The following is a 25048-nucleotide window of genomic DNA, read 5'->3' on the forward strand; positions in this document are numbered from 1 at the left end:
TTTTTATTGTTATTTCTGTTATTCTGCTTTCCGGGCACTGCCCATGTGACTCTGAACAGTGACCTTGTGTCCTTCAGCCCTTTTTTCGTGAATATGTGTACATATTTTAATTAATAGAATTTGATGAACTTAATTCATTAAAAAAAAGGTCAATTAAAGAAAACCTTTAATATTGAAACCCAAACTTGTTTTAGCTGCCATCAAATCAATTTTCGATCAGTGGATCTTGTTTTTACACATCAATTGGTGAAAAATGTGCAGTTATTGCCAATGTTTTTTTCACGTATCATGTTGGTGATTTGGCATCTTGATGCCCTACCGACTTGAAGAGTCCCAAAAGCTGGTTGCAACCATCTCTTCTGATGTTTATTTCACATGAAGAGATTGTTTTTATACCACAATCTGCTTTATATCAGCTTCATCATGCTTTTGTTTTCTAGCAATTTGTGTTCTATGCATTTACTATATGCATGCAAGAGCCAACTAACTGACAGGATCCACTCAATGCATGCAAGATTCAATTCACTTTCAATACACACCAAATGCAAGAAGAAATCAAAACAAGAGGCTCTGTAAAGAGTTTCAAGCTTTCATTCTCAAACATGGATGTCTACATTCAAGCTGGCTAGTTTTCAGGTGTGTAGACATTAATCCTTTGCATCGAATATTTCTGCATGTAATTAACTGTGAAGGCATTTCAAGTCGACCTGATTAAGCTTGATTTTAAAATTTTCGAAGTCAGCTTATTATAAGATAAAACTATCTTCACAAAGCGCTGCGTAGCTAAATCTAGTTTAATAATTAGAATACTTTCTCCCCAAATTGATTCTATTTAAAACTTCGGTTTGAAAAAATCATCAACAAATACAGCTCTCTGATTGGCTAATGAATTCAAATTACTAGTGCAGGGTATAATTACCCTCCATTATTAACAACGATAGGATAACATACAAAAAGTTGTGCATTCTCAAGTATCCACAGTCCATATCATTAAGCTCTAATTACACGTGAGACTGAACATTTATGCATTAATAATGTCTTTGTACCAAAATGGACAGACTCTGCCGTCAATGCCCTGGCACGAGATTCAGAGAAACTCCAGCAATCAAATCTCTTAAATCCATCAAATCATATTTATCAATTGAATGAGCAATCTCAAATTTATATATAGTAAGAAGAGCAGAAAAACACAAATCATTTAAGAAATATATTTCTTCATATCTGGTCCCTGAGTATATAGAGCAAACGAGATATCCCTGCTGTAGATTATTATTACAAATTATTGAATCACAACTCTAAAGACAATAGAAATCTTATTTTTACATATCCTCTAAGAAGTTGCATTTTACATGGCCAGAGAGGAAAATCCAAATAATTGGCTTCCTGGAAGTGTGGATAATGTTTAAAAACACTTTACAAACTAATGTTCAAGGTTATATACATCAAAAACTATAACACCACATCTCATTTTCCAATGGCAATCATTCAGTGAAAATCTAAAAGCTATTAGATGACAATCAGTACCTTTTGAATACATTTCTAATCCAAACACTAGTGTAGGTGCTCAACAAACTTTTATATTTTCTCCATCCCGAGAAATACTTGCCTATAACAGCACCATAGCTTGGACGCTCCTTTACACGATTCCAGTAATCTAAAAGATGTGTTCTTATGCCAATATATTCATTTTCCTTATTCAACAACTCAATACGTGCTAAAATTGGCACAAACATCGCATCTGCCATTGAAAACTTTTCACCTGCTAGAAATTTTGATTCTGCCAGTTGGGTTTCAGCATCATCAAGAAGAATTGCCAGTTTCTCTGTGCTTTCATTAACAGCATCCTCGTCCTTCAGTTGCTCCTCTGTTGCATAAGCACCTCGAAGTTTCAGATGATATTTGTCTGCAAGATCAGGACTTTGAGACATTCTTGCTATTGCAACTTGTCTCTTGAATCTTGAAAAGAATAAAATATACTTCTGAGGAATGTTGCTGAGGGTGAAAAGCTTTGGATTCCATTCATCTATTTTCTGCATCCACGCCAGCATTCTTCTATGGTCTACATCATTTCCCCCTAAGGGTTCATTGATGCCATCAATGTACCTGAAGTTTCAAAGGCATTAAAATGTTCCACATCCTTCAGAAAATATACGAATCTTTAGAAAGGTACAGAAAGAGGCAGCACTCAAAATAATAAAAAATAATCAAAGGTAGATGTTATACAACCTTGCAACAATTAAAATGTCTGTTTGAATTCAAATTCTAGACTACTTTAAGGCAATCATTTGCATTTTATCCATAAATGTACAAATTTAAAAATAAAAGGAAAGCAAATAGGGAAGACAGATACATACTCAACGATAGTAAGTGTATCAAAAATGATGATGTCGCCATTCTTAAAAACAGGTATTTTCCCAGTTGGGTTCATGCGAAAAAAGTCCAAATCCAGGTTTCTGCCCTTCAGCGGATTCATTTTGTGAGACACATAATCTATGCTTTTCTCCTCCAAAGCAAGTCGCACCTTCTGACTGTCTAAGGAGAATGGATGGTGATATAAATGCATCTCTTTCGAATAATTCACAACATCTCCAGACACCATAAAATAGGTTTGCAGGTTATTTCTTAAATTATATCTCTGAGGCTCAAAATTTCTGCTCGTTCAAGATGAGGAAGCAATAGTGGGGAGTATTTTCTCCTTTATATTGTTTGTTTAGTTTCCCACCCAATCTATGCATTTATCAAACGACTACAACTGTCTCCACAGTTGATTAAAAGCAAGCTTGTGATGCCCATGCACCTGGAGCTTGGATGTGTTGCATAGTCCCCAGACATACAATCAACAATTCTGTCATTCAATAACAACACTTACTAATGAGCTTAGAATTCCTCAAACGCAATTTGTAATAAAAACATAATTAAGAAAAAGACAATTTCCAATTAACAACTTCAACTGTCACGGAAATAAAATCTGTAACAATCAGTGCATAAGACCTTCGTTGCAAAGAAATCTTCCAAATGTTGAGAATTTTCAATATATTTAATTTCTTTACTTGAGTAAAACAAAATCCTGGAATAAATTACAGAGTGCTATTGTGAATTCATATATCTAACCTCTGACAATGAACTAATACTTCAGAAAGTAGCATAGCAAACTAGAATGGTAAATCAAATAATCTGAAATGTTGTAATTACAAATATAGGTTTGGATAACAAGGATTAGTGAATTACATAAGCACAGTAGGCAAAAATTAGCTTCAATTGTGTTTCTGAAACTTGAACTACTTCATAGGGCATAAAATTGATCCTTGCAAGAAAAGAAATTTCTTTCAATAAAGGAAAGTAGGAAAAAACTCTTGAATGGAGTAAATATGAAGGAAGAACCAGAATGGGATTGTTAACATATAGATGTCACATAAGATTGTCACTGAACCACAACCATCTGAATTCCCCATATTTAAGCGTATTTTCTGATAAATCATTCAACACCTCTTTCACTGACTACAAGAAGTTGATTTACAGGTGTACAGAATAGATTTGTTTTCTACAGTAGGTCTGACCAGGAAAAATTCCACGTTTTAAAATCCAAAAGTACTGATAAAGATTCTCCACAATAACAAGAGACAAACTTGACGATATTCTTGAATTTGTCAGCAAAGGTTGGAAGAAAACAATAAACAACAGGATTTATAAATAATATGTTCAGTAAATAAAATAAGAGATAACATGGGATTAATCATGATTCACAGGTTTGGCACACATGTAAGCAGAATTGAATTTCTCAGCAAAGGTTGGAAGAAAACAATAAACAACAGGATTTATAAACAATATGTTCAGTAAATAAAATAAGAGATAACATGGGATTAATCATGATTCACAGGTTTGGCACACATATATACACCAGAAAAAGAGACACAGATGATAAGCAGAATATCGAAGGCATAATCATTAATCATCAGTGTCAGAAAAGACAAATACTTGTGGCAAAATATAGTGCCATTGTTGAATTTCAAATATCTCCCTCCATGTTAACTGCAATGCCATTATCACATATATGGTGTTCCCAACGTGTATCAAACTATGTGATGTTCTATCTGGATTAATCTTTGTAGCTTCAAGTCAATCTTCATCAACCCATCAGCACAAATAGTCCACTTAGAATTCATTATTTACGTGATGGTCGTAGGGGTGAAGCACTGGAACCTCCCACAAGGTCACCTATTGCAGTGCTGCTCCATCTCAAGCACTCTTAACCATGGAGTCTCCCACAAGATCAAGCCCACTTAGCTTGATGCCATTCATTAACTTTGTATCTCTTATTAATTATTTCTTCTTTAGTGGGGCAAATAATTACTGAATTTAACGTATCTGTCAAAAACCATTTTCTTTTCCTACATTGACAAGTCATTTTGTCAATGATTTACTTATCATGATATTGCTATCAGGATTCAACTATGTGGTTTTTGAGTCAAACTCATTGACCCATGTTTCATGAGTAGTGGTTCACAAGAACCCATCTCTCATGAGATTGAATGGTCCACTTAGCACTCATTGCATCTAGGTGATGCTCACAGGGGTGAAGCATTGGGCCTTCCTGGGAGGTCACCCATCCCAGTACTACTCCAACTCAAGCGCGCTTAACCACGGAGTTCCCTCCAAGGTTAAACCCACTTAGCTTGCAACACCATTTGCAAAACCTTCAGCAAGTGTTGTGCCTTATCAATGATTTACTTGTCAATGCTCACATATCTAGGGTTCTGGAAGCATGTCTTGTACACTTTTTGAATCAGTTGCAAAATATATTTTTTTGACAAATATCTTTAACTATCAAAGATATATGACAACTTACATTGAAAAATAAATCAAGTATACAGCTGTTTTTCACACCAGTTATAGTTCCTTGTAAGTAAAGTTGGTATATCATGGTTACCCAAGTCTATAACTAAGTTGTTTGAATGAATCATGCATAACCAAGTCTATGGTAAAAAACTAAAATGTGACTCAATTTTAGGTTTTGCGACTTGTCTCCTTATGTTAAGACTCAATAGCACATCTGTATGTGTCAAATTTATCACATCTGAAAAAAATGTGAGAAACAAGGAGACATGTCCTTGTCTTTTTGTTCAAGTTGGCATCTTCAATGTTGTCTCGCCTCTGTGTTAATATTCAAGTCCACAGATTCAATTATGATAACTGTATGTGACCTGAATTGTGTCTTCATCTATGAACCTACAAGCATAAAATCTGTCTTTGTGCTGATGTCTAAATCCTCACACGTGCAGCTGGAGATCCAGTGATGTTGAGGACTTTGAAATTGTCAAAGTGCCTCCAAATTTAAGATTCTAGATTTAGATATTTGTATTTATGTGAGATTTTTAATTGTGTACTAGGTCATCTCTTTGATGACCAATTTTCATGATTGGTTAATTCTTATTTGACCTTTCTCTCACATGCATTGTTAACAATCACAAGGCAATAGAACCCACAGGCACCTCAAGCAATGTTACCGTTGGAGAAAAGGAAGGTGTTGACGTATCCACTTGGGGACTTTCAACCTAAAGACATCCTTTTAGTTGGCAATATTACAAATAATGCAGAAGAAAAAGATTAGACATGAATATTGAACAAATGGAAGATTTCAATGATTTTGAGAATTTTAAAAAATGACACTACGAGGGCACGAGAGATGTAGAAGATGAAGATAATGACAAAAGGAACAAAGAGTTTCCCATATAAATATAAAGTTCTAGGAAATGTACAGAAATAATGATAAATGCAGTATATTGCTAGCTAACATAATGTGTAATGCCATCCTAGATGTTTATTGTGTAATTGATGAAGAATATGTAGATAAGGTGATCTCAAGTTCTCAGCCATTACAAAGAGGAAAAGAAACAAGATTTTATTGGTTAAGTGACACAAGTATACTATAATGAGATGAAGAAGAAGAGAAATTCTGTTTCAGGCTGAAATATGCCACACAGGCTTCAAGCTTTAAAGATATTGTATTACACAGTCAAAGGATTTGCACATGACAAAAGACCATATTTTCCTGTAAAGAATGGCTTCCACTTCTGCAAGTTTGGTACCCATAAAAAATGCTTTAATTTATGTCCTGGAAAACAACGTATTTATGAAACCTCCTCTTCAAATGTAGGGTCTCTATTGAGCATGTACACTTGGTGAGGATATGGCCATGAAATAACAACCATCCAAATCTAGCATGTAAAAACATTAGAAGAGGAGCAGATGGAGTACAGAAAGATTCAATAATTCCAAAATAAAACTACACTACAATAATTCCTTTCAAACTATGGAAGCATTAAATGATCATCTGATAAAGAGTTGAGCAATCGCTGAACATTGAACAAACAGAAGAATAAGAACCATCAAACAATACCAAGCAAAGAACTTTTTTATTAAAGCCACCTTTAACTACACAAGATAAAATGAAAAGTGAAGGTTCGCACAAGAGTCAATTCAATGTCAAATAGCCTTCAATAGGAAAATTAAACTCAAGAAGCACATGTATTACAGGAGAGAAAGAAAGTAGAGAACAAGAAGAGATTACAGGGCCTGCCCGAATATTATCCAAATACAATGAAAGAGCCCAAATAATTAAACAAAGATACGAGTCGTTTAAGATCCTTTAAAAAGTTTTAAGTTTTGCAGAAGATTTGACTAGCTTCAATTGAATGGCAAATGTTAATATAACATTTAAAAAACAAATAGTTTATTTTCTAGCTCTTTTCTTTTTCAGTTTGAAAGTAACAAAATTTCTGACTCATAGAATGCTTAACTCACAGTAATCTTGATTTTGGAATTTTTCTAATTCATAGGAAAATGAAAAATAGAAGAAAATGTACATGATTAGTTTTTTTATATTACGAGAAGTCCAGACAGCAGCACAATCACTTTCCTATGAAATTTTATTTCATGCTGATGCGACAATCAATCATACTGATAAACAAACTAAGCATATCATTATGAACAAAATATAAAATTCCAATTCCAGGTAAATTAACAATGTTTTCACCTGCTCCTTCCCATCATCATCATTATCGCCACTACCAACCTTATTCATATCTTCAAGTTCAATGATGACCCTCCAGACCCACCATATCATTTTACAGATTCTTAACTCCTCCATTATACATCCACTCGACCCAAATCCCAATTTCTGTTAATCCTTACCTTCAATCCCATAACCAATCATAACCCCTTCAACTACCATTCCCATCAATTTTTTGCTGCTCCAACTCTTCTTCTTTAGGAAGAAAAATAACTAGGAAATATTCCTAGCACCTCCTTGCAATCCTCAAAAACTAGAAAGGCCAAGGACGTTTTCTGACTTTCTCCTAGGTGGAAACACCTATCCAACATACCATGTCCCTCACACTCGGATGCATCTCCACCTTATGTAGAATATCCACTCTGAATTGGCAAAAACTTGAATTTTATGCACTGTCTCATAATAACTTTTTAAGCAAATAATGCACATTAAAGTAGTCTTGGACAAGTGCAAGTTGAAACAAAAATTGTAGAGGAATGGAATATATATAATATAAGCAAAGAAATTGCTTGATTGATAAAATTACAACACACAGAATCTATAGCTCTAGAATTACTACTTATGGATGCACAAGAACAAAAAAGTGTTGTGTATAAAAAATAACCAGAAATGGTCTACAGGATTGCAGAATATAAGAATGAACATTGAAAAATATTAGAAGCTCTCCAAGCAATAAAAGGTTGAATGGGACTAATTAATTCAGCATCTAAAAATCTACCTGAAAGAACCTCTTCAATCTAAAAATTATATCTGTCAGTTACAGATGGCTGAAAGACATGCAAAACTGGAGACTGAAAACTGTAAATATTTGTGGACTGCCAAACACTTTCCATTAACAGCTTATAATTGAAATTTTCAGCTCTTGGACATTAAAGTCTAACAGTCAAATCTGGAATCATCAGGATACCTCGTCTTGCTATCAACTACTTATCATGTTTGCTGTAGATTGCATTCTCCAGTGAGAAAATTTGTTATACCCATTCCATGTTTGATTAGAGAGCATTTTGTTTTACTTTATATAACAAAAACCAAGAGCCACTAAAGAAGACTAATGGCTTTGCAGCATAGGCTTCATTATTTTCTGCTGATGGGCTTTTCAAATGATCACACGCAATTGAAGATCATTCAGAATCTTCCTTGCTTCCTACTGCAGCAACAGATAATGATTTCCGGACTGCTAGAAATCAACCCATCTCTATGTTAATCAAGTTCATTGAAACACTTTCAATCCTTCTTTGATGACAGTGGCTTGCAATTGAATTCAGTGGACAGGCCAGCAAATTCCTTACAGAATTTTGAATTGAATTGTAAATCACTAGATTGCTTAGCTCTATAATTTCATGAAATAATGACAAACTTCAGCCAAAGTGACCTAGGTGTAAAACCTGGAATCCAAACAGAAATTGCTAGCTTGAGAATCTTTAATTTCTCTATGCACGGAACAATTTTCCTTTTCTTGAGAGAACACTTGCAAACATGTTTCAGAGTGTGTTAATTGCTAACATATATAGACGCCTAGCTCTATATATTTCATGAAATTGTGAGAATGGCTTTGGCAATAAAGAGTAGACGGAAAACCTGGAATCCAAATAAGTATTGCTAGCTTGAGAATCTTTAATTTCTCTATCAAATGGAATAAGTTTCATTTTACGTGTAACCGCTTGCAAACATGTATCAGTGTATGTCCATTGCTAAAATATATGCATCACTTGTTCGATAGAGGCATGTTTTGAGAGTTTTCCTAATATGATTATATTTCCAAACAGTGAAAGTGTCAAATAATACCTTGTGCCACAAATTTACAGATTTGCTTTTTTACTTAGTATGTCCATTGCTAAAATATATGTATCACTTGTTCGATAGAGGCATGTTTTGTGAGTTTTCCTAATATGATTATATTTCCAAACAGTGATGTCAAATAATACCTTGTGCCACAAATTTACAGATTTGTTTTTTTACTTAAGTACAAAGCTAATTTGCATTGTATGCACCCTTACAGACTTCCATCTGTCATCAACACATTGGGAGTAAACTCACTCTAATGTTGTACCTTGTAAGATAAGCAATCTACTGGGTGAAGATCACTACATTTTTACAAAGTTGAAAGTGCAAACCTTTTAATATCTGAAACATCTTTCAGATTTAAAAATACAAGATCCAATGAGGGAGTCTAAGTGATAAGATGGCCACAATACATCTGCTGGCGGAAAATAGCTGCTACGCCAAAACTAGGCACAAAAAACCGACCAGACTGGCCTAATGGATAGATCAAAAATACAGAAACAAAAACAGCAATCGGAGCAGAGAATGTAATTGCATTATAAGGTCAGGTCTCTGTGGTGTTCCTTTTTGAAGAGGCCTCCCTCTCATTGAAAATGTAACTTACTTCCAAGTCACATATTTTTATTTAAAAAATAAAAGCTACTTTTGCTATTGAGGGGACAATACTGCGACCAATCAATGAAGTCTGGATGGTTTCTCAGTGGAAAATAAATACTACACACTTCTCTTGCCAGTCATGAAAAGGCATGCAAGCTAAGCAACAAGCACAAAATTACAAACACCAGAAAAAGAAAAGCAAAACCTCTTATGGGAATATGATCAGTTATCTGGTTTTCCATATCGGTTTTTCCAATGAAAAGCAAGTTTCAATTTAGATATTCCTGCCCTTATGGGTTTTCAATGCCTTGCAAGCTGACACAGCAACATCAGAATGCAATCAAGCTTCGTTGAGCTCAACATTTAACAATAGCATGCTCTTCTAACCCAATTGTTATTCAAGCTTTAGATGTGTTATCATTTGACATTCAAAATGTTCCTCTAAAAAGTGAGTTCAAGCTGGCCACAATTTTGACTATATCTCTTAGGAATTTGTATCTTTGGAGCATTGAATTCTCTTTCAAATACCGTGGTTTGTAAACTTTTTACAAAGCTCCTTTTTTATTAAAAGAATATTTTTCCCATTGAAAGGAAAAAACAATAAGAATCGCTCCATCAAGAACTTTTAAAAGTAAGTTTATAATTTCAAATCCAACAAATGCAGGAACAGTAATTAATAAGACCAGCTCATTAGATTGTTGATTTGAACATGAGAAAATGTTCAACTAGATTATATTATGAAGACATCCAATAATGGCTTCAACTTGTAATGGATTAGAGTATGCTAGCCAAAATGAAAATAGTTTGAGAACTAGCAGAATACACTCTGTGATAATATCAGCATTGAAGAATGTCTAACAGTATAAGAGCATTTCTAGAATTGTGGAGGTGTTCTACTGAAATCAGAGAGATATGAACAATCTCTAGAAAATACAAAACAAGAGCAAAAAATATGAAGCATAAACTGCATGAACATAACAGAGTTTCTAGTTCACATCCGAGATATGAACCTTAAACTCCAGTCTGCAGTAAACTTATCAGATTGAATGCATTGCTTCTTTCTGATACCATATTGAAATGCAAGTTTTGACTGGAAAAGAAAGCTGCATCATTATGAATGCCAGAAAAATTACTTCCAAAAGAACAAATGTGAATCTACACCTATATGAGAGGAACTTAAGTGCAAAAGGAAAAAGATCAATAAAGGCTAATAAAGTACAACTTGTTGCAGTATGGCTTTAGAGATGGTGCAAGTTGCAACCAATGGAAGCATTCTGTAGTTACCTGTCAATAGCTTTGAGGTTTTGTAGAATACTATGAATCCTAAAGTTACAATTGCATGAAAATATAGCATTACACTGGAAATGCCAGAATCGCTAAAGCAAAATAGATATTCATATAATGCAGAAAATAGCCCAAACATACCTTATGACCTAAGAATTTGTGACAATCACATACCCCAAAATAGGGGTCAGAAAATTATTAGACATAAAACCATAAAGGCCCCAATAATGATAAACAAAATAAGAAGAAATATCTTGGCACACCAAAGCCGATTTCCCTGCAACTCTTCAGAAATTAGATATTCATTTGATGGTATATTTTCATGCAATTGTAACTTTCGGATTCCAAGTATTCTACAAAACCACAAAGCTATTGACAGGTAACTACAGAATCGGTAGGGCAAGATAGATACTCAAATAATGCAGAAAATTGCCCAGACAGACCTTATTACCTAAGAATTTGTAACAATCACATACCCCAGAATAGGAGTCGGCAAATTATTAGACATAAAACGATGAACGCCCCAATAATGACAAACAAAACAAGAAGAAATATCTTGGCACACCAAAGCTGATTTCCCTGTAACTCTTTTGAAGCTGCCTCCATAAAAAAACACTTTAAAGCTGATTGATGCCACCAATGTATATTTGTAAAACTTATACCAAATAAGTTGGTCCCATGATGAATAAGTAATTACGAAAAAGTGGTTTGAATGCACTTGCATGTAAAATATATACCTAAAACTACAGTAAATAGCATATTTTTAAAGCTTTCTCTACCCGTGTTTCCTTTTCTCTCCCTATCGTGTATACCAATAAAGAGAAACTCAAAAATGCATTTACAAACAAATACTTGAGCAACAGAGAATTTTCCACCTACTCCAAAATGCAATTGTAATGAATTGAACTTTAGAGCAATATACTAAAAGCGGGACTGAATCAAAACAAATACAAGTTGCCATTAAGGCAGAGCGCTTACATACTTGACATCAAGCACAAGTTCTCTCAAGTGGGGCAAGAGGGCTTTCACAATTCCAAAGTTCAAACTATTGGGATTTTACAGGGATGGTTCAGAATGTGATCAGGATCAATCAGCGGCTCTCCTACAGCTGCTAAAGGACTTCTCCACACCCAACCTTTGACCTGAGGCGTCATAATAAGGATGGGTTAAACTTTGTGCCCTTTGTTTAAGCAGCCCCAGAATCAATAAAGTACTCGCGATTCCTCCCAACCATCACAAGAATCGTGCATGGCCCACATAGAATCAAAATATGCACATAACCATTTTCAAATTCAAAGTACTTTAGGTCTAAGGTTATCCTAATTTTGATGCCCCTATACATAGCAGTCTCTTCAAAGCATAAAAGTCACGTCTCCTGTAATATACACTAAGAATCTAAGCGGGCTTAATCAGGCCACATACCCTGTCAGACGCAAAAACTAAATTACATCCAACCCAAACATTAACAACCAAAAACAACCTAAAAAAGTACAGTAACATCAAAAAAATCCATGAAAAAGCTCAGAACACCGAATTGAATTCATCCGTGTACCTTTCACCGTGATTCCCAAAAGCCAAACAGAAAGAACTTGATAAAAGCACATGTAAAGTCAAGAATTGAACTTACCGTGTGCTTAAAACAGAGAAAAATCTGAGCTCTGTGCTGTTCGAAGATCGGTTACGGCTGCAACTGAAGGGTGGTCTCCTTCTAAACTGCGAGAGTTTTAGGGCGATCTTTAAGCAACCATAGAGCTTTCGTTGGGGACAGTAAATGATGCCTATATTTACTTCAAAAACCGTTGAATGACAAAACTATAGAACTTCGAAAGCCTTTTCAGCGACCGCCATTTTTCCACTATAATTCTTTCCGCGGTAAAAACAATTTTTATGGCGTATCAAAATGGGAAGCGCGTCAAGACGATTGCTAGCCTGGTTATTTATCATTTTGTCCAAAAAAAAAGTGTTTTTTTTTGACACTGTGACGTCATCGTGGGAGTGGGTTTTTGTTGGGCCCTGCAATTTGTAGGTGTCAAATGTTGGAAGGGGACAAAACAGAGTGTAAAATTGATGGGATAAACGCATGAAATTCTTTGTATATCTAAGCTTTTTGGGTAATCTTGTGGGTGCCATCATTCGCGTGGCACAATCTAACAAGTTAATAAATGCGCACTTCAAAGATTCTTTATATCTGTCACGTGTCAACGAGGAGAATTTCATCTCTTTTTATTAATGTTTTTTATGGAATGTTACGTTAGCTTTGTGTTCATCTATTTGTTTTACCTTGGGCATGCGTGGATGGAGTAAGCACCTTCTTCTAATCAAATTTAAAGGGATTAAATTTTGAACCACACATGGGAATAAATCACTTTTGGGCTTACCCAAGGGTTGTCATGCCTACATAACTACTTGCTTTGTATGGATTGTTCCACAATTCAATTTTTAAAATACTTCATATTAAGCACTTTTATCTTAGCAAAGAAATTTTATGGACAATCTTATTTGTTGATATTTAACCATTTTCAATATGTTTCAATTTTATGGTGTTCATAAATTTGATTTTTTTATTAATCTTTTTTACAATGCAAATTGAATTGTCCACACCCTAATCTATCAAATTTATCTATTTTTTCTCTTTTTCAATATTAATTATATAAAATCAATTATTTAATTTTATTTTTTTGTATTGATTGAAGTTGTAAAAAACATAATATAAATAAATAGCAGTCCAAAGATGACTACACAAGAAAAGAAAGAAAACAACAACAAGACACTATCAAGTTATTTTAACCAGTTATACAATATGTAATAGCAACAAAAATCAAAAAATTTACAACCAGTTGACCCAAACTAACTCACGAAACAATAGTAAGAACTACAAAATATCAAAAACTAACTTATGAAATGTAGGAGTATAAATACATATTAACTCTGGAAATTGAAAAGATTTTGCAGTTGTCTAGCACAATTGATATCTCCTTCATGTAGTTGCAAAAACGGGTGCTTGATCTCATCAAAGCACCTACTATTATGTTATAATGAAACTTTAGAATATTTACTTCATGATGCAAAATATGATTAGAAAACACCGATTGGCACGTACTTTTCCATATATGTAAGAAAATGCATTGCCTCGTAGAATTAGCAATCACATTCTTATGAAGTTTGTAACCAAAAATTGCTTCTTTCCATAGTAAAGTACAATCATTAATTGATCTTTCCGCCCATCCTCTCAACATTAAATAGTTAAATTTCAATCATTTATGTAACTAGTTTATCATTTAAATCATTTTCTCTAAATTCCAACTTCAATATTTATTTAACTAAGTTCACCCTTCAAATCCCTATCTTCTAAAAATTAAATAAATAAAACTTATTTATTTGATTCACAAATTTCTCTTCAAATCATTAATTGACTCAAAAAAATTGGTTGACTAATAAATCCACTTTCATAATCATAAAACATCCTTAAGCCAAGTCAAAGCTTCAACATGCATATACATGCTCCATGTTCCATAATTTTCCATAAAGTCCTCTCATCAAATCTTCTTCGTCCATTCAATATAGAAAATAGTAGCTCTTCACATAACTCCAAACAATGAGCTTTTCATCTTCCAAAAAGTCCTCCTTTTATCATCACCATCTATCATTTCCAAGAAAATCTCATTTGCTAAATCTCTTTTGAGTCATAGAGCCCTCTATGTGCACCAATTGCAAGATTTACTTAGAAGTCTATCATGACTTCAAAGTTTAATATCAACCTTTAATCTCTAAATGCAATCATATTTATTGATAAACCATCCCAAAAATCCATAAATAACACTTCTTAAATGTTATTTTAAGATAATTACATGTACACAAATATGCACGAACAAAAAAAATTCAAAAAATAAACATTAAAATCATATTCAACATTCAATACAACCTATATTTGAACACAAAAATCAACAAATAATAAATAAAAATGCATTATGAAGTTGGATTTTGTTCAATAATGAATGTGGATGATCAAATTAGTAGCATGGCATAAGTATTGAGGGTGATTGATTTATTTTTTAAAAGATAAAATAATGATACATGAAATCAAGATCTCAAAATGGTTCATAAATGATGAATCTATAGGTTTCTAAGGACAGTGGTGAAGATTTGATGAAAGATGGATGGCTTAGATCAAGTTGGTTGGGTAGTTAAGAGATAGAAGGTGGAAAATAATTGACAATTATTTAATTTGAAATTGATGTTTGAGAGATAGTTATGAAATGAGTAGTGAAGAATAAAAGAAATGTTTTGATCCTTTTGTTCTTTTTTGGATCATTATATGAGGGATTTTAATTAGTTTTGTTTATGTGGAAAGGGACATGAAATAGGAATTGGGAATTATGAAAGTTAGCTGGGACCTAGGAGAAAATGGATTTGAACTTAGGAAAAATTAGGAATAGTTAGGATATAGAATGGGACCTAGGAGAAAATGGATTTGAACTTAGGAAAAATTAGGAATAGTTAGGATATAGAATAGGATTATGACTTGATAATGAATTAATCAAATTTAGGACATAATAAAAACATGAGTGACTTTAGGTTTCTACACTTTGCCCCTCTTTGAGATGATATTGCAACTAAGAGAAGTTATGTCACTTTTAAGAGGAATGAGAATATAGATGTCGGATGAAACAAATTATGGGGCTTATAAAAGGATGGGATGAGGCCCCCTCAAGAGGATATGCAAGTATGAAGGACATGGGTAGGCTCTCAAAATGGATAGAAAGGAAGGATGGAAAAAGGTGATTATATGAAAACAAGTGAGGAAAGTATAAACATTTTGAATTGGTGTGAGCAAATTGATGTTTGATATAGCACCTAAATTTATGTAGTGTGATATAAAGACTGTGGTGATAACATGTCAAATACGTAAAGGACTAAAGGTCGCAAACAAATATATGTGATGTGTACCATGATATGTAAGATCATTATCTTGTTGTGGTAGGTATGTTGCAAAGACTTGTGCAGATGTAAGATAATTGATAACACACAAAAAATAAGAGAAAGCAAGCATGCATAAAATGATACAAAGACAAACACGATGTTGCCCTAGGTCAAGTTAAAAATTAATGATTGGTTGTTGATGATGATGATAGCATTGTTGATGTGGGAATGATATATCCCAAGAATATTGTAAGGATGGTGTTGTTGATTTGGGAACAATATATCTCGAGAACAACATGAGAATTGGGAATGATATCTCAATGATGAGAGTTGATTGAATTAATTTGATTAAGATTTTGCAACAATGATAGAAAAAATTATTGGATGCTTTTTATATGACTAGGTAGATTTCTTGGAAATATTTGTGGAGAATGATTTCTTAGTGGATTAACTACTTTAGGATTGCATTAGGTTGATTTAGCAGCGTTTTGCACTATGGATGCTTATGGAGGTTTGAGATTGAAATATTGCTCTAAATGTAAATAAAGAAGCTAATATTAAGATATTGATACTAAAATGATTTATTTTAACTAAAATGACAATATATGAGTTGATTATGCTAAAATGCTCTCTCAAAATGCCTATAGTTTAAATGCATACAAGTTTTCGGGATCTGGATTATGAAGAAATGAGCTCTATTTATAGGAAAAATGGAACAATCGATGGTTGAGATTGAGCAATCTCAACAAGGGTCAGGATTGAATGATTTCAAATCCATGTGAGGGCTTTCAACCCAATCCCAAGATGACAAGTGTCAATGTGAGATAGGTTGAGAGGAGAGGGAATAAGCATTAAATGCTTGACATGACCTTGGGAGTTAAGGTCAAGGTTAGTTGAATGAATAAACTCTTTATTCAAAGAATAAAGCTTTTATCCAATGGATAAACTCTTGTGCAAAGACAAAAGGGATAAACATGGTCAAAGCAATAAATGCTTGACGAGACAAGTTGAATTAACCATAAATGGTTCTGTAAGAGCCATTAGTGGTTTTGGAAGACTTTGGAGGTTAAATTGTTGAACACACAAAGCATTAAATGCTTTTCAAAGACTTTGAAGTCTTTGAGAAGTGACTCCAAGTTGCTTAGGAATGTGACAATAATTAGGGAATGGATTAGGCTAATTAGGAAGGGGCTAGAAGAATCTAGAAGGGGGTTTAGGAATGCAAGTGGGTTTGGTGGGTGAGGGAAAATAGGATTTTTATTAAAATAAAATTCATTTATTTCAATAAATGTGTGCAAGTTGCATTTTTAGGAGAATGCAAGTTGGGGGGGGGTTTTAATGATTTAAATAAACATTTTATTTAATTTATTTAAAAGAGGAAAAGGGTTTAAATGAAATGAAGATGAAATAATTAAATGTTAATTTAATTAACTCATGGCTAGTGTATTTTTAATCAAATAAATAGCAAATATTCATTTAATTAAGCTAGACAGATTTATGTGACTACAAAAGATATCTCATTCTATATGCATCCATGACAGTGTTGCACATTTATCTCTTATACTAGTAGTCATTGTATACCGGTTGACATCAATGACAATGCAATGCCAACAATCTCCCCCTTTGTCATTGATGTCAACTCATGTAGCATCCGACATACTACACAATCTTTATCCCCCTTTGTGTGATCCAACTTTCCCCTTTTGTATAATCCATGGATTCTCACACATGTAGTATGCGGTATACTACAGAATCTTTCTCCCCCTTTGACAACATATGGGAAAGGGAACTGTCAGGGTTTCACTCCTCCTTGTATCTATCGGGCACTAACAAAAATATTTCTCCCATTTTTCTTTACTAGATGCATCTCCTCCTTTAACCTTCATACTTTATTATATCTTCTCAAGTCATAGCTCTTGAGATGGAGGGCTCGACCATCAACTTACACCAATTGAGCATACTAAACAGATACTATTTGTTAAAGCACTCAACTGCAGAAGGATGTGTCAATGAATACTGCATCATCTCCTGTTTGATTCCAAATTTCTTTAGAATCAGGTGTGATTGTACTATGAATACAACCAACCAAATGAAAAGTAGATTCCCCTAAACATGAAATTATCCTAGGTATTCCTACAACGATTTTCATCACGTGTTGTCAGTACACTCACAAGTTCAAGCATGTTGGCTCTTCTCCACAAGCACTTTAACTCCCCCCATCATACATCTCAAGTCCATAATTTCAATCAGATCCAATACCAGGGCACCAATCATCTCCATATATCGGTTGAGTTATGCATCTGTGGTCATGTGATGATCTTTCAGCTCCATTATATCCACCACAACGTATGACATGATCATGGATGTACACAATGCCATACAATGTCATCATCAAGTCACGAATCAAATCGGTTAGCCCAAAGACATGCATGCCTGCATGATCAACAGTCAGGCCACCATATGTCATTCAAGTATTTTCCAATACCACCTGAGACATAACCTCCTCATTCCATGCTACTAGGGCTAATGCAATGATCTCTAGCCTCATTGTCTTACATAACCCACAAGTACCTGTCAACATTCATACCGGTAACATCCTGCACATATTAGTCCATCGTCACTACCATAGCACCTCCCTGTAACTCATGACATTTTGTGTCACTATGCATTTGATTCCAATTGTTAATCTCCATATATTAACACATGCAGTAGTGATCCAACTCTGATTTGTAGGTGTGTAGCCAAGGCAGCCTCTACACACACGTTTCTTCTCATATCCATCCTTCATACCGGCAACAACTTGTTCTTCCATGTGTCCCTTCCACTGTGGGGGTGAATGATAAATTCAGTGTACTACTCCCCCTAAGGCCCTGCATCTCCTTTAAGCCTTAGAAGATATCACATGTGCATTGAATTCACAATGTCGGTCCATGGTAGCATATTCTTGCTTCTTCCTCCATACCCGCTTGGTCACATTCTTCTTCCCATTTTTAGTCTTGGGAGCAAGTTTCACCTTCTTCTGCAGATTGATCCTTGCACTATTGGATTCTCCCACATGACCAGGTGTAGTGCTATAGTAGCACACAACATCCATTCCAACCTCATGATTGGGGAACCTTCTAACATACCGGTTTTCCCTTTCTTTTATGATCACAACTGTCGGTCTCCATGGATTCCTTGCATAAGTAGGTATACTTCTCATCTTGTTCCATGTAGGTCTCTAACTTCCATATGCTCTATATCCATTTCTATGTTGAGCATAGTTGCTATACTAGATTCCATGTGACTGCAAGTCCTTCTTCCTGCACTCATAACTTCTATGGCCTGATCTATTGCAGTTATAACAAATACCATTTGCATAACTCGGAGAAGGGATATGCATGTATCTACTTCTGGATACATTTATCTCATTTGCATAAAATCTATGAGATCCTAGGTTATTCCTTCTAGATCCCTTTCTACATTATTCTTCCCTATGGCCATGACCACTACATGTAAAGAAATAACTAGAGAAGGAAGATTTATGACTTACAAACTTGTTATGCCATGAATGGGGAGATCTTACTGATTAGTAGTCTCCATTTATGCTTCTTCGGGGATGGATCCTAGGTTGTCCATGCTCTGCAACTCTTCCATTTGATCTCCTCTTTTCCCACACTTGCTTTGTCCTTTGGGCAATAGCATTTCCTTGTCTTTTACCGGTAGGAGATCTTCTTTGTTGTCTTCTCATGTTCCTTCTTCTGATGAAGCTATCTTCTCCCATCTTCCCCTTTCCTTTGGGATATGCATTGTTTCTCCTTCTTGCAAGGCCGGTCTTCATCCTTGTTTGTACATCTTCACCAATTTTGGTTAGATCAACCTTCTTCTAGGGAGCATTTCTAACTGTAAAGGTTTATCCCTTGTTTTCTCCATTTGAGGAGACAAACAGAATGTCATTGTAGCGTCCTAAAATTGTGACACTTGCAATTTCGACTGCATTTGGGTCTTCACGATGGTGGCACAATGTTGAACCTTAATAGAGACCCCGAAACCTGTTTGTGACATCAAAAACTGCATATTTCTGCACCTTGGCCTGATCCTTCTTGCACCCTGTTGTCTCGGGAGGTGGGACCATGGCGCCCAGCGCCGTGGTCCCTGGCCCTATTTTGGGCCCAGTCTCTTGTTTGGGCATCGGGTCTTTAAGTTTGCAATTCAGAAAATAATATTCCTAGGTCGACCTAAGGTTGGAAAAACCAGTCTCCTAACCCTAATTGACAAGTACATAAACTACATTTCCTCTCCCAAAAAAAGAAAAAAACATATGTGTGCAAGAGGCGGAAGCGATATTCAAACATTCAAACATTCAAACATTCAAGCATTCAAACATTCCTTCAAGCAATTGAGCATTCTAAGTCTCCATTCAAGGCCAAGTGTTGCATTCAAGACAAGGATTCAACCATTGAAGAGGAGATCACCTACAATATACAAAATACAACATTCATTACACCTTCGCATGTAAGAATACAAACATTCTTACAACAAGGTATCAGTACTTGTTTACATTACAAACATTTACATTTACAGCATTCTCATTTCTTGGTTAATTCCAAAACTGGGGTTTGACCTAAAGGCAAACCCCTAATCCCTAACCCCCCAATTGTCCTCTCTTTTCTGTGTGTAGGTTGCAGGTACGCGACTGTAATTGAAGATCTGGAATCCTTGTGCAGAGAGGAACAGATCCCCCTTTGTTTCGCGGATTTTTCGGAGGACCGTGTGCACTCCGGGTGCCATCGTCCCGTCAACTTTCGCTCAAATTTGTAGGATAGCATTGTCTCGACATTTTACTGCTAATTTCAGGTTCGTAGCTTCATCCTGTGTCCCCATCTCCGTTTATAAGCAAATCTTTCCTACTTCACATGTACTCCTAGTTCAATCCTTCTATCTACATTCTTTACAAAAGAGGGTATCCTTGATGTCTCAACCCTTGAAACTCATTTAGAATCTAGTCTTGCATTGTGTGGGATTGGATCTTGTGGGTTTCAACCCCTCTTTTGAATGTAAAGTCTCTCCTAAGTGAAAACCGTCAACCCGAGTGACCTCCTTTCTCTCTCCTGGGGGGGGAACACCTAGGGTTTGATTTTCCGCTTTACATTTTGGTGAACCCGACGTGAACATCCTAATTCTGATTATTCATGGTTAGATCTGAAAATTTTGCTTCCTTGATTACATTTCCATGTTTGATCTTTTGCAAATTTTAGAGGTTAATGGCATAAAAACCCTAAATTTTCTTTTTAGTGATTGAGCTTGTGAAATGTTTAATTGTTAATGCTTGTTTCAGATCTATCCTTCTATTGCAAATTGTCAATTCATATTTGTGCTTTGATTCTAAAAATTAAGTGGTTAAGTGTCAAAACCCTAATTTTTAAAATCCTCTTGATTCAACATTTGACCAATGATTTCACTCATCAGAACACCTCCAAATCGGCTGTAACTTTGGATTCCGCAACAAAATCACAATATCTCTAATCCCTGGAAATTTGGAAAAAAGTTGCGAGGACCGTGTGCACCCCGAGCGCCATTGTCCCCGACATTTTTTCTAAAATTTCGGGAGTTAGATCTTACTGTATTTTTCTGCTAAAATCCAGAATTTTGGCTGATTTCATCAATTCTAACACTTTCAAAATTAAAGTCAAAGTTGGTCTAGTGATTGCTTGGATTAAGGCTTATAATCATTCAAAAATTGTTGAAATTGAAATTTGTATCAAAATTGTATTTCTTACTGTCCTAAATCTGAAAAGTGTGTTGGTATTCATTCGAAATTTCATTGCTTTATTCAAATTTTTGCAGTTTGTGACTTTTGAAATTAAATGTTTAATTGTAACAACCTTGACTTCCACTTTCAAAATTGAATTTTGCATGAAATTGAGTCAACTTTTAAATTTCAAAGCTTGCATTGCTTTTAGTATTCCCTCTAAAATCATAAAATTCAAAATTTCAGTTTCCCTCTCTTTTTCAAAAATTCAAATTTTACATTTTTCAACAATCTTGGTAGGGTTCAATTTTGAGATTGCAACTTTAATTTGGCCTATCTACAGATCTTGAAATCACTCAATTTTTTCAAATTATCTTTAAAATCATCATAACTGTCATCCCTAAAAATTTCGAAAAAAGTTGCGAGGACCGTGTGCACTCTGTTCGCCACGGTCCCTGACATTTTTTCCGAAATTTCAGGAGATTGTCCTGATTGTATTTAACAGCTTAAATCTAGGACATTGGCTGATTTTATTGAAATTTGCTACCTCTAAAATTCAAAATCTTCTCTCTCTCTTTAGTGCATGAGTTTTACAACAATAAGCCCTACTTACACTATTCCCGTTAGACGAAGCCTTAGAATTAAGTCTTTCCAAGGTTTAATTACCGAGGGGATGGAACCTAATTTGAACGGCCTTTTTAACGAGGACACGGGTAATTCCTCTAATCCTCTTAATGATGAAGAAGCTCTCCATGAGGTTTCTATAGAACAACTTTCGAAATTGGATAACCAATTTGATGATTTTCAGCAATGGATGTCTCAAGAATACCCCGATAGTCAAGCTCTTTCCTTAATTGAGGGTCTAAAACGTATAGTTCAAAGTGATAAGAATGGAATTGATATTTTGTGTGGTATTGCACACATTGTGGATTCGAATGTGATGCCTATGAAGAGTTGTGCTAAAACTTTAGGTTATACACAACCTCCTACTCAAGTCAATCATTCTATTCCTTTGACAACTTCTATTGCTAGTATACCTACTTTTACATCAAACATAATGACTACTTCAATACAAGATATTCTGCCTATGATCACCAGTCATGGGGGCAATCCTTCTTCTTCCATCAACCCTCTTCCTTCATTCAATCCAACTTCTTCAATGAGTGTTCCTATCATATCTCCACAAATGAACATGGCACAAGGGGGCAATTCGTTTAATCATTCCATTCCTCCTTGTAGTGTTCCTCCTTTCCAATCATCTCCTATGACTAACTATCATAGTGTCCCGCCACCTTACTCTCAATCAATACCTTCTTTCAATAACATAATATCTCCATCACAATCTAACATATCTAATATGAACTCTTCGACTGAAGTGACCATTAACAATCTTGCACAAACTGTCTCTTCTTTATAGCAACAAATTGCCTCTATGAATCAATCTAAGTTTAGTGTGCCCACATTTGATGTTGCGAGCCCACTTTCTCTTGACATTGTTTGAGCTATTCCCCCTAAGCATGTCGAAATCCTGCAGTTGGAGCTTTATAATGGTAAAGGTGATCCTCTAACACATGTTAAGACCTTTCAAACAATATGTACTAATTTTGCTCATGACCAAAGGTTGCTTGCAAAACTGTTTACTAGAACATTAAGAGATAAGGCTCTACAATGGTATTGCTCGTTGCCTTCCTATTCTATTACTTCTTTCCAACAACTTGCAAATGCTTTTATTCAACAATTTCAAAACAATAGAAGTCCTAAAGTTACTTTGATTGATTTAATGCATTGTAAACAAGGTGTTAAAGAAAAAGTGACTGATTTCATTGGTAGATATAAGCATTTGTATGCTCAAATTTCTTTTCCAGTACCTGACAATGATATTCAAAGGATCTTTATTTCTAATTTACAAAAAGATATTAGAGAAAAAATTATGTTTTCTGAGTTTACTTCTTTCCAACAGTTGTGCGCAACTCTTCACAATTATCAACTGACTGTGAGCCAAATGGAACAAGCAAATCCTATGGCTCCGAGTGATAAGGGTGATAGTAGTCAACAACCATTTGGGAAGTTTAAACCGAACAGAGAGGTCATTAAGTTCAATGAAAACATCATCAACAACAATGTGAATGCAGCATCAGGTGTGCCTCCTATTTCTAAGTTTTTTAAGAAAGAAAGAAAGTTTACTCCTTTGAATGAATCATTGCATAGTATTATGAATAAGTTATTAGAACAAAATGTGCTTACTCTCCCTCCTATAAAGCAAATAGATCCTGCAAAGATTAATTCACCCTATTTTGATAACAAATCTTTTTGTCAATTTCATCGTCAACCTGGGCATGATACTGAAAAATGTTTTGCTTTAAAGGGTAAGAGTCAAGACTTGATTGATAATAATACTATCTCCGTTTTAGGTGTGAATGATAAAGGCAACACATCTGTAGCTCCTCCTAACCAAAATCTTGAGATTTTTACTGATACATTACCTTCTCATACCTCTAATGTGATTGAGACTAATGATTCCTCTTCTCACCTGATAGTCTTGTGTCTATGACTCCGAATGTGATTAACTTTGTAGAGCAGCAGAAAATCCCTAGAGAACCTTCCATCACATTTGATTCCAGTGAAACTATTAGGGCACCTGATGGGCCTTTATATATAGTTGCAAAAGTCAAGAATACACCTTGTCGTGGAGTGCTTATTGATCCTTCTTGCATGGTTAATATCATTACTGAAGAATTTCTTTTTACTTTGCAACTGAATCAAGTGATCTATGACATAACAAATGTGGTTGTGAAACTATTTGATGCATTTTGTTCTCCTGCAATTGGTTCTATTACATTACCTATTGAGGTCCATAACAAATCCCTTGATGTGAGCTTTGCTATTATTCCATCGTCTGAACAATTTCGTGTGAAGCTAGGCTATCCTTGGCTATCTTCCATGAAAGCTATTACTTCTCCTATTCACAAGTGTTTGAAATTTCCCCATAATGGTGAAGTTGTTACTGTCAATCATAGTCTCTTTAAGCCAGCTGAAAGAACTTCTAGCGTTCCTATTGATTATTTTTGGCCTAAACAATTCGAATCTCTTCCACCGCGCAGTGATCATCTTTTCAAATCTTATCAAAAGTGGAAAAAAGATATGATCCTATCTCTAAGTGAACCTAGAACACCCAAACTTGATATTCCTATCGTTCTTGAGAAGGAATTTCTTCCTTTGAAAGATAAAACTAATGTCTTTCCTCAAGAAGATTCCCAACCCATCCCTATGGATGTGACTATGTCTATGTCTAATAGACTTTCTAAAGGTAGACCTATACCTCCTCGTCATGATGGACTTGGTCTCCTTCCTAAACCAAATATTCCTCCTTTATATGGAGCAGTTCCTCCTCCTTCCGCTTATAGAGAGAAGAGACCTTCCTCTTCTCCTATTATTCAACCTAAGAGACCACAACCCAAACACCCAAGTGATAAGGATGAGAACATTCCTCCTCCTCAATCTTCTCAACTTCCTACCAAGACTAGACGAAATTGTTCTGCACATGAATGCCGACGAAAGCATCGTCTTAGAGCTTGTGCAGCTGCTTCTCAAACTTTGCAATCCCCAAAAACACCTTCAGCTAGTATTATTCCATTTTCTCCTCAGCCGAAAATTGAGCCAAAATC

General features: G+C 35.0%; 1 protein-coding gene across 3 annotated transcripts; it reads right to left on the bottom strand.

Annotated features, from left to right (window-relative positions):
• Window positions 1–1296: 1296 nt before the first annotated feature.
• LOC131070140 (glutathione S-transferase TCHQD) lies at window positions 1297–12659 on the bottom strand. Of its 3 annotated transcripts, none has more exons than XM_058005680.2 (4): window positions 12360–12659; window positions 7034–7431; window positions 2355–2845; window positions 1297–2103 (listed from the first exon to the last, which is right to left on the bottom strand). In XM_058005680.2, exons 3-4 carry the CDS (start codon window positions 2597–2599, stop codon window positions 1518–1520), a joined length of 831 nt encoding a protein of 276 aa, XP_057861663.2. In that variant the 5' UTR covers window positions 2600–2845; window positions 7034–7431; window positions 12360–12659; the 3' UTR covers window positions 1297–1517. The 3 variants fall into 3 exon arrangements, with proteins under 3 accessions (XP_057861663.2, XP_057861662.2, XP_057861661.2); XM_058005679.2 differs by lacking the exon at window positions 7034–7431 and adding an exon at window positions 11715–11874; XM_058005678.2 differs by lacking the exon at window positions 7034–7431.
• Window positions 12660–25048: the final 12389 nt, after the last annotated feature.

The sequence above is a fragment of the Cryptomeria japonica genome, chromosome 1 (genome assembly GCF_030272615.1).
Source record: "Cryptomeria japonica chromosome 1, Sugi_1.0, whole genome shotgun sequence".
Taxonomy (NCBI): Eukaryota; Viridiplantae; Streptophyta; class Pinopsida; order Cupressales; family Cupressaceae; genus Cryptomeria; species Cryptomeria japonica.

Coding starts and splice junctions, on each gene's coding strand:
- LOC131070140 (XM_058005678.2), bottom strand. CDS start 2,599: ATGGTGTCTGGAGATGTTGTGAATTATTCGAAAGAGATGCATTTATAT. Junction 2,104..2,354: donor GATACACTTACTATCGTTGA/GTATGTATCTGT, acceptor TTGAAACTTCAG/GTACATTGATGGCATCAATG.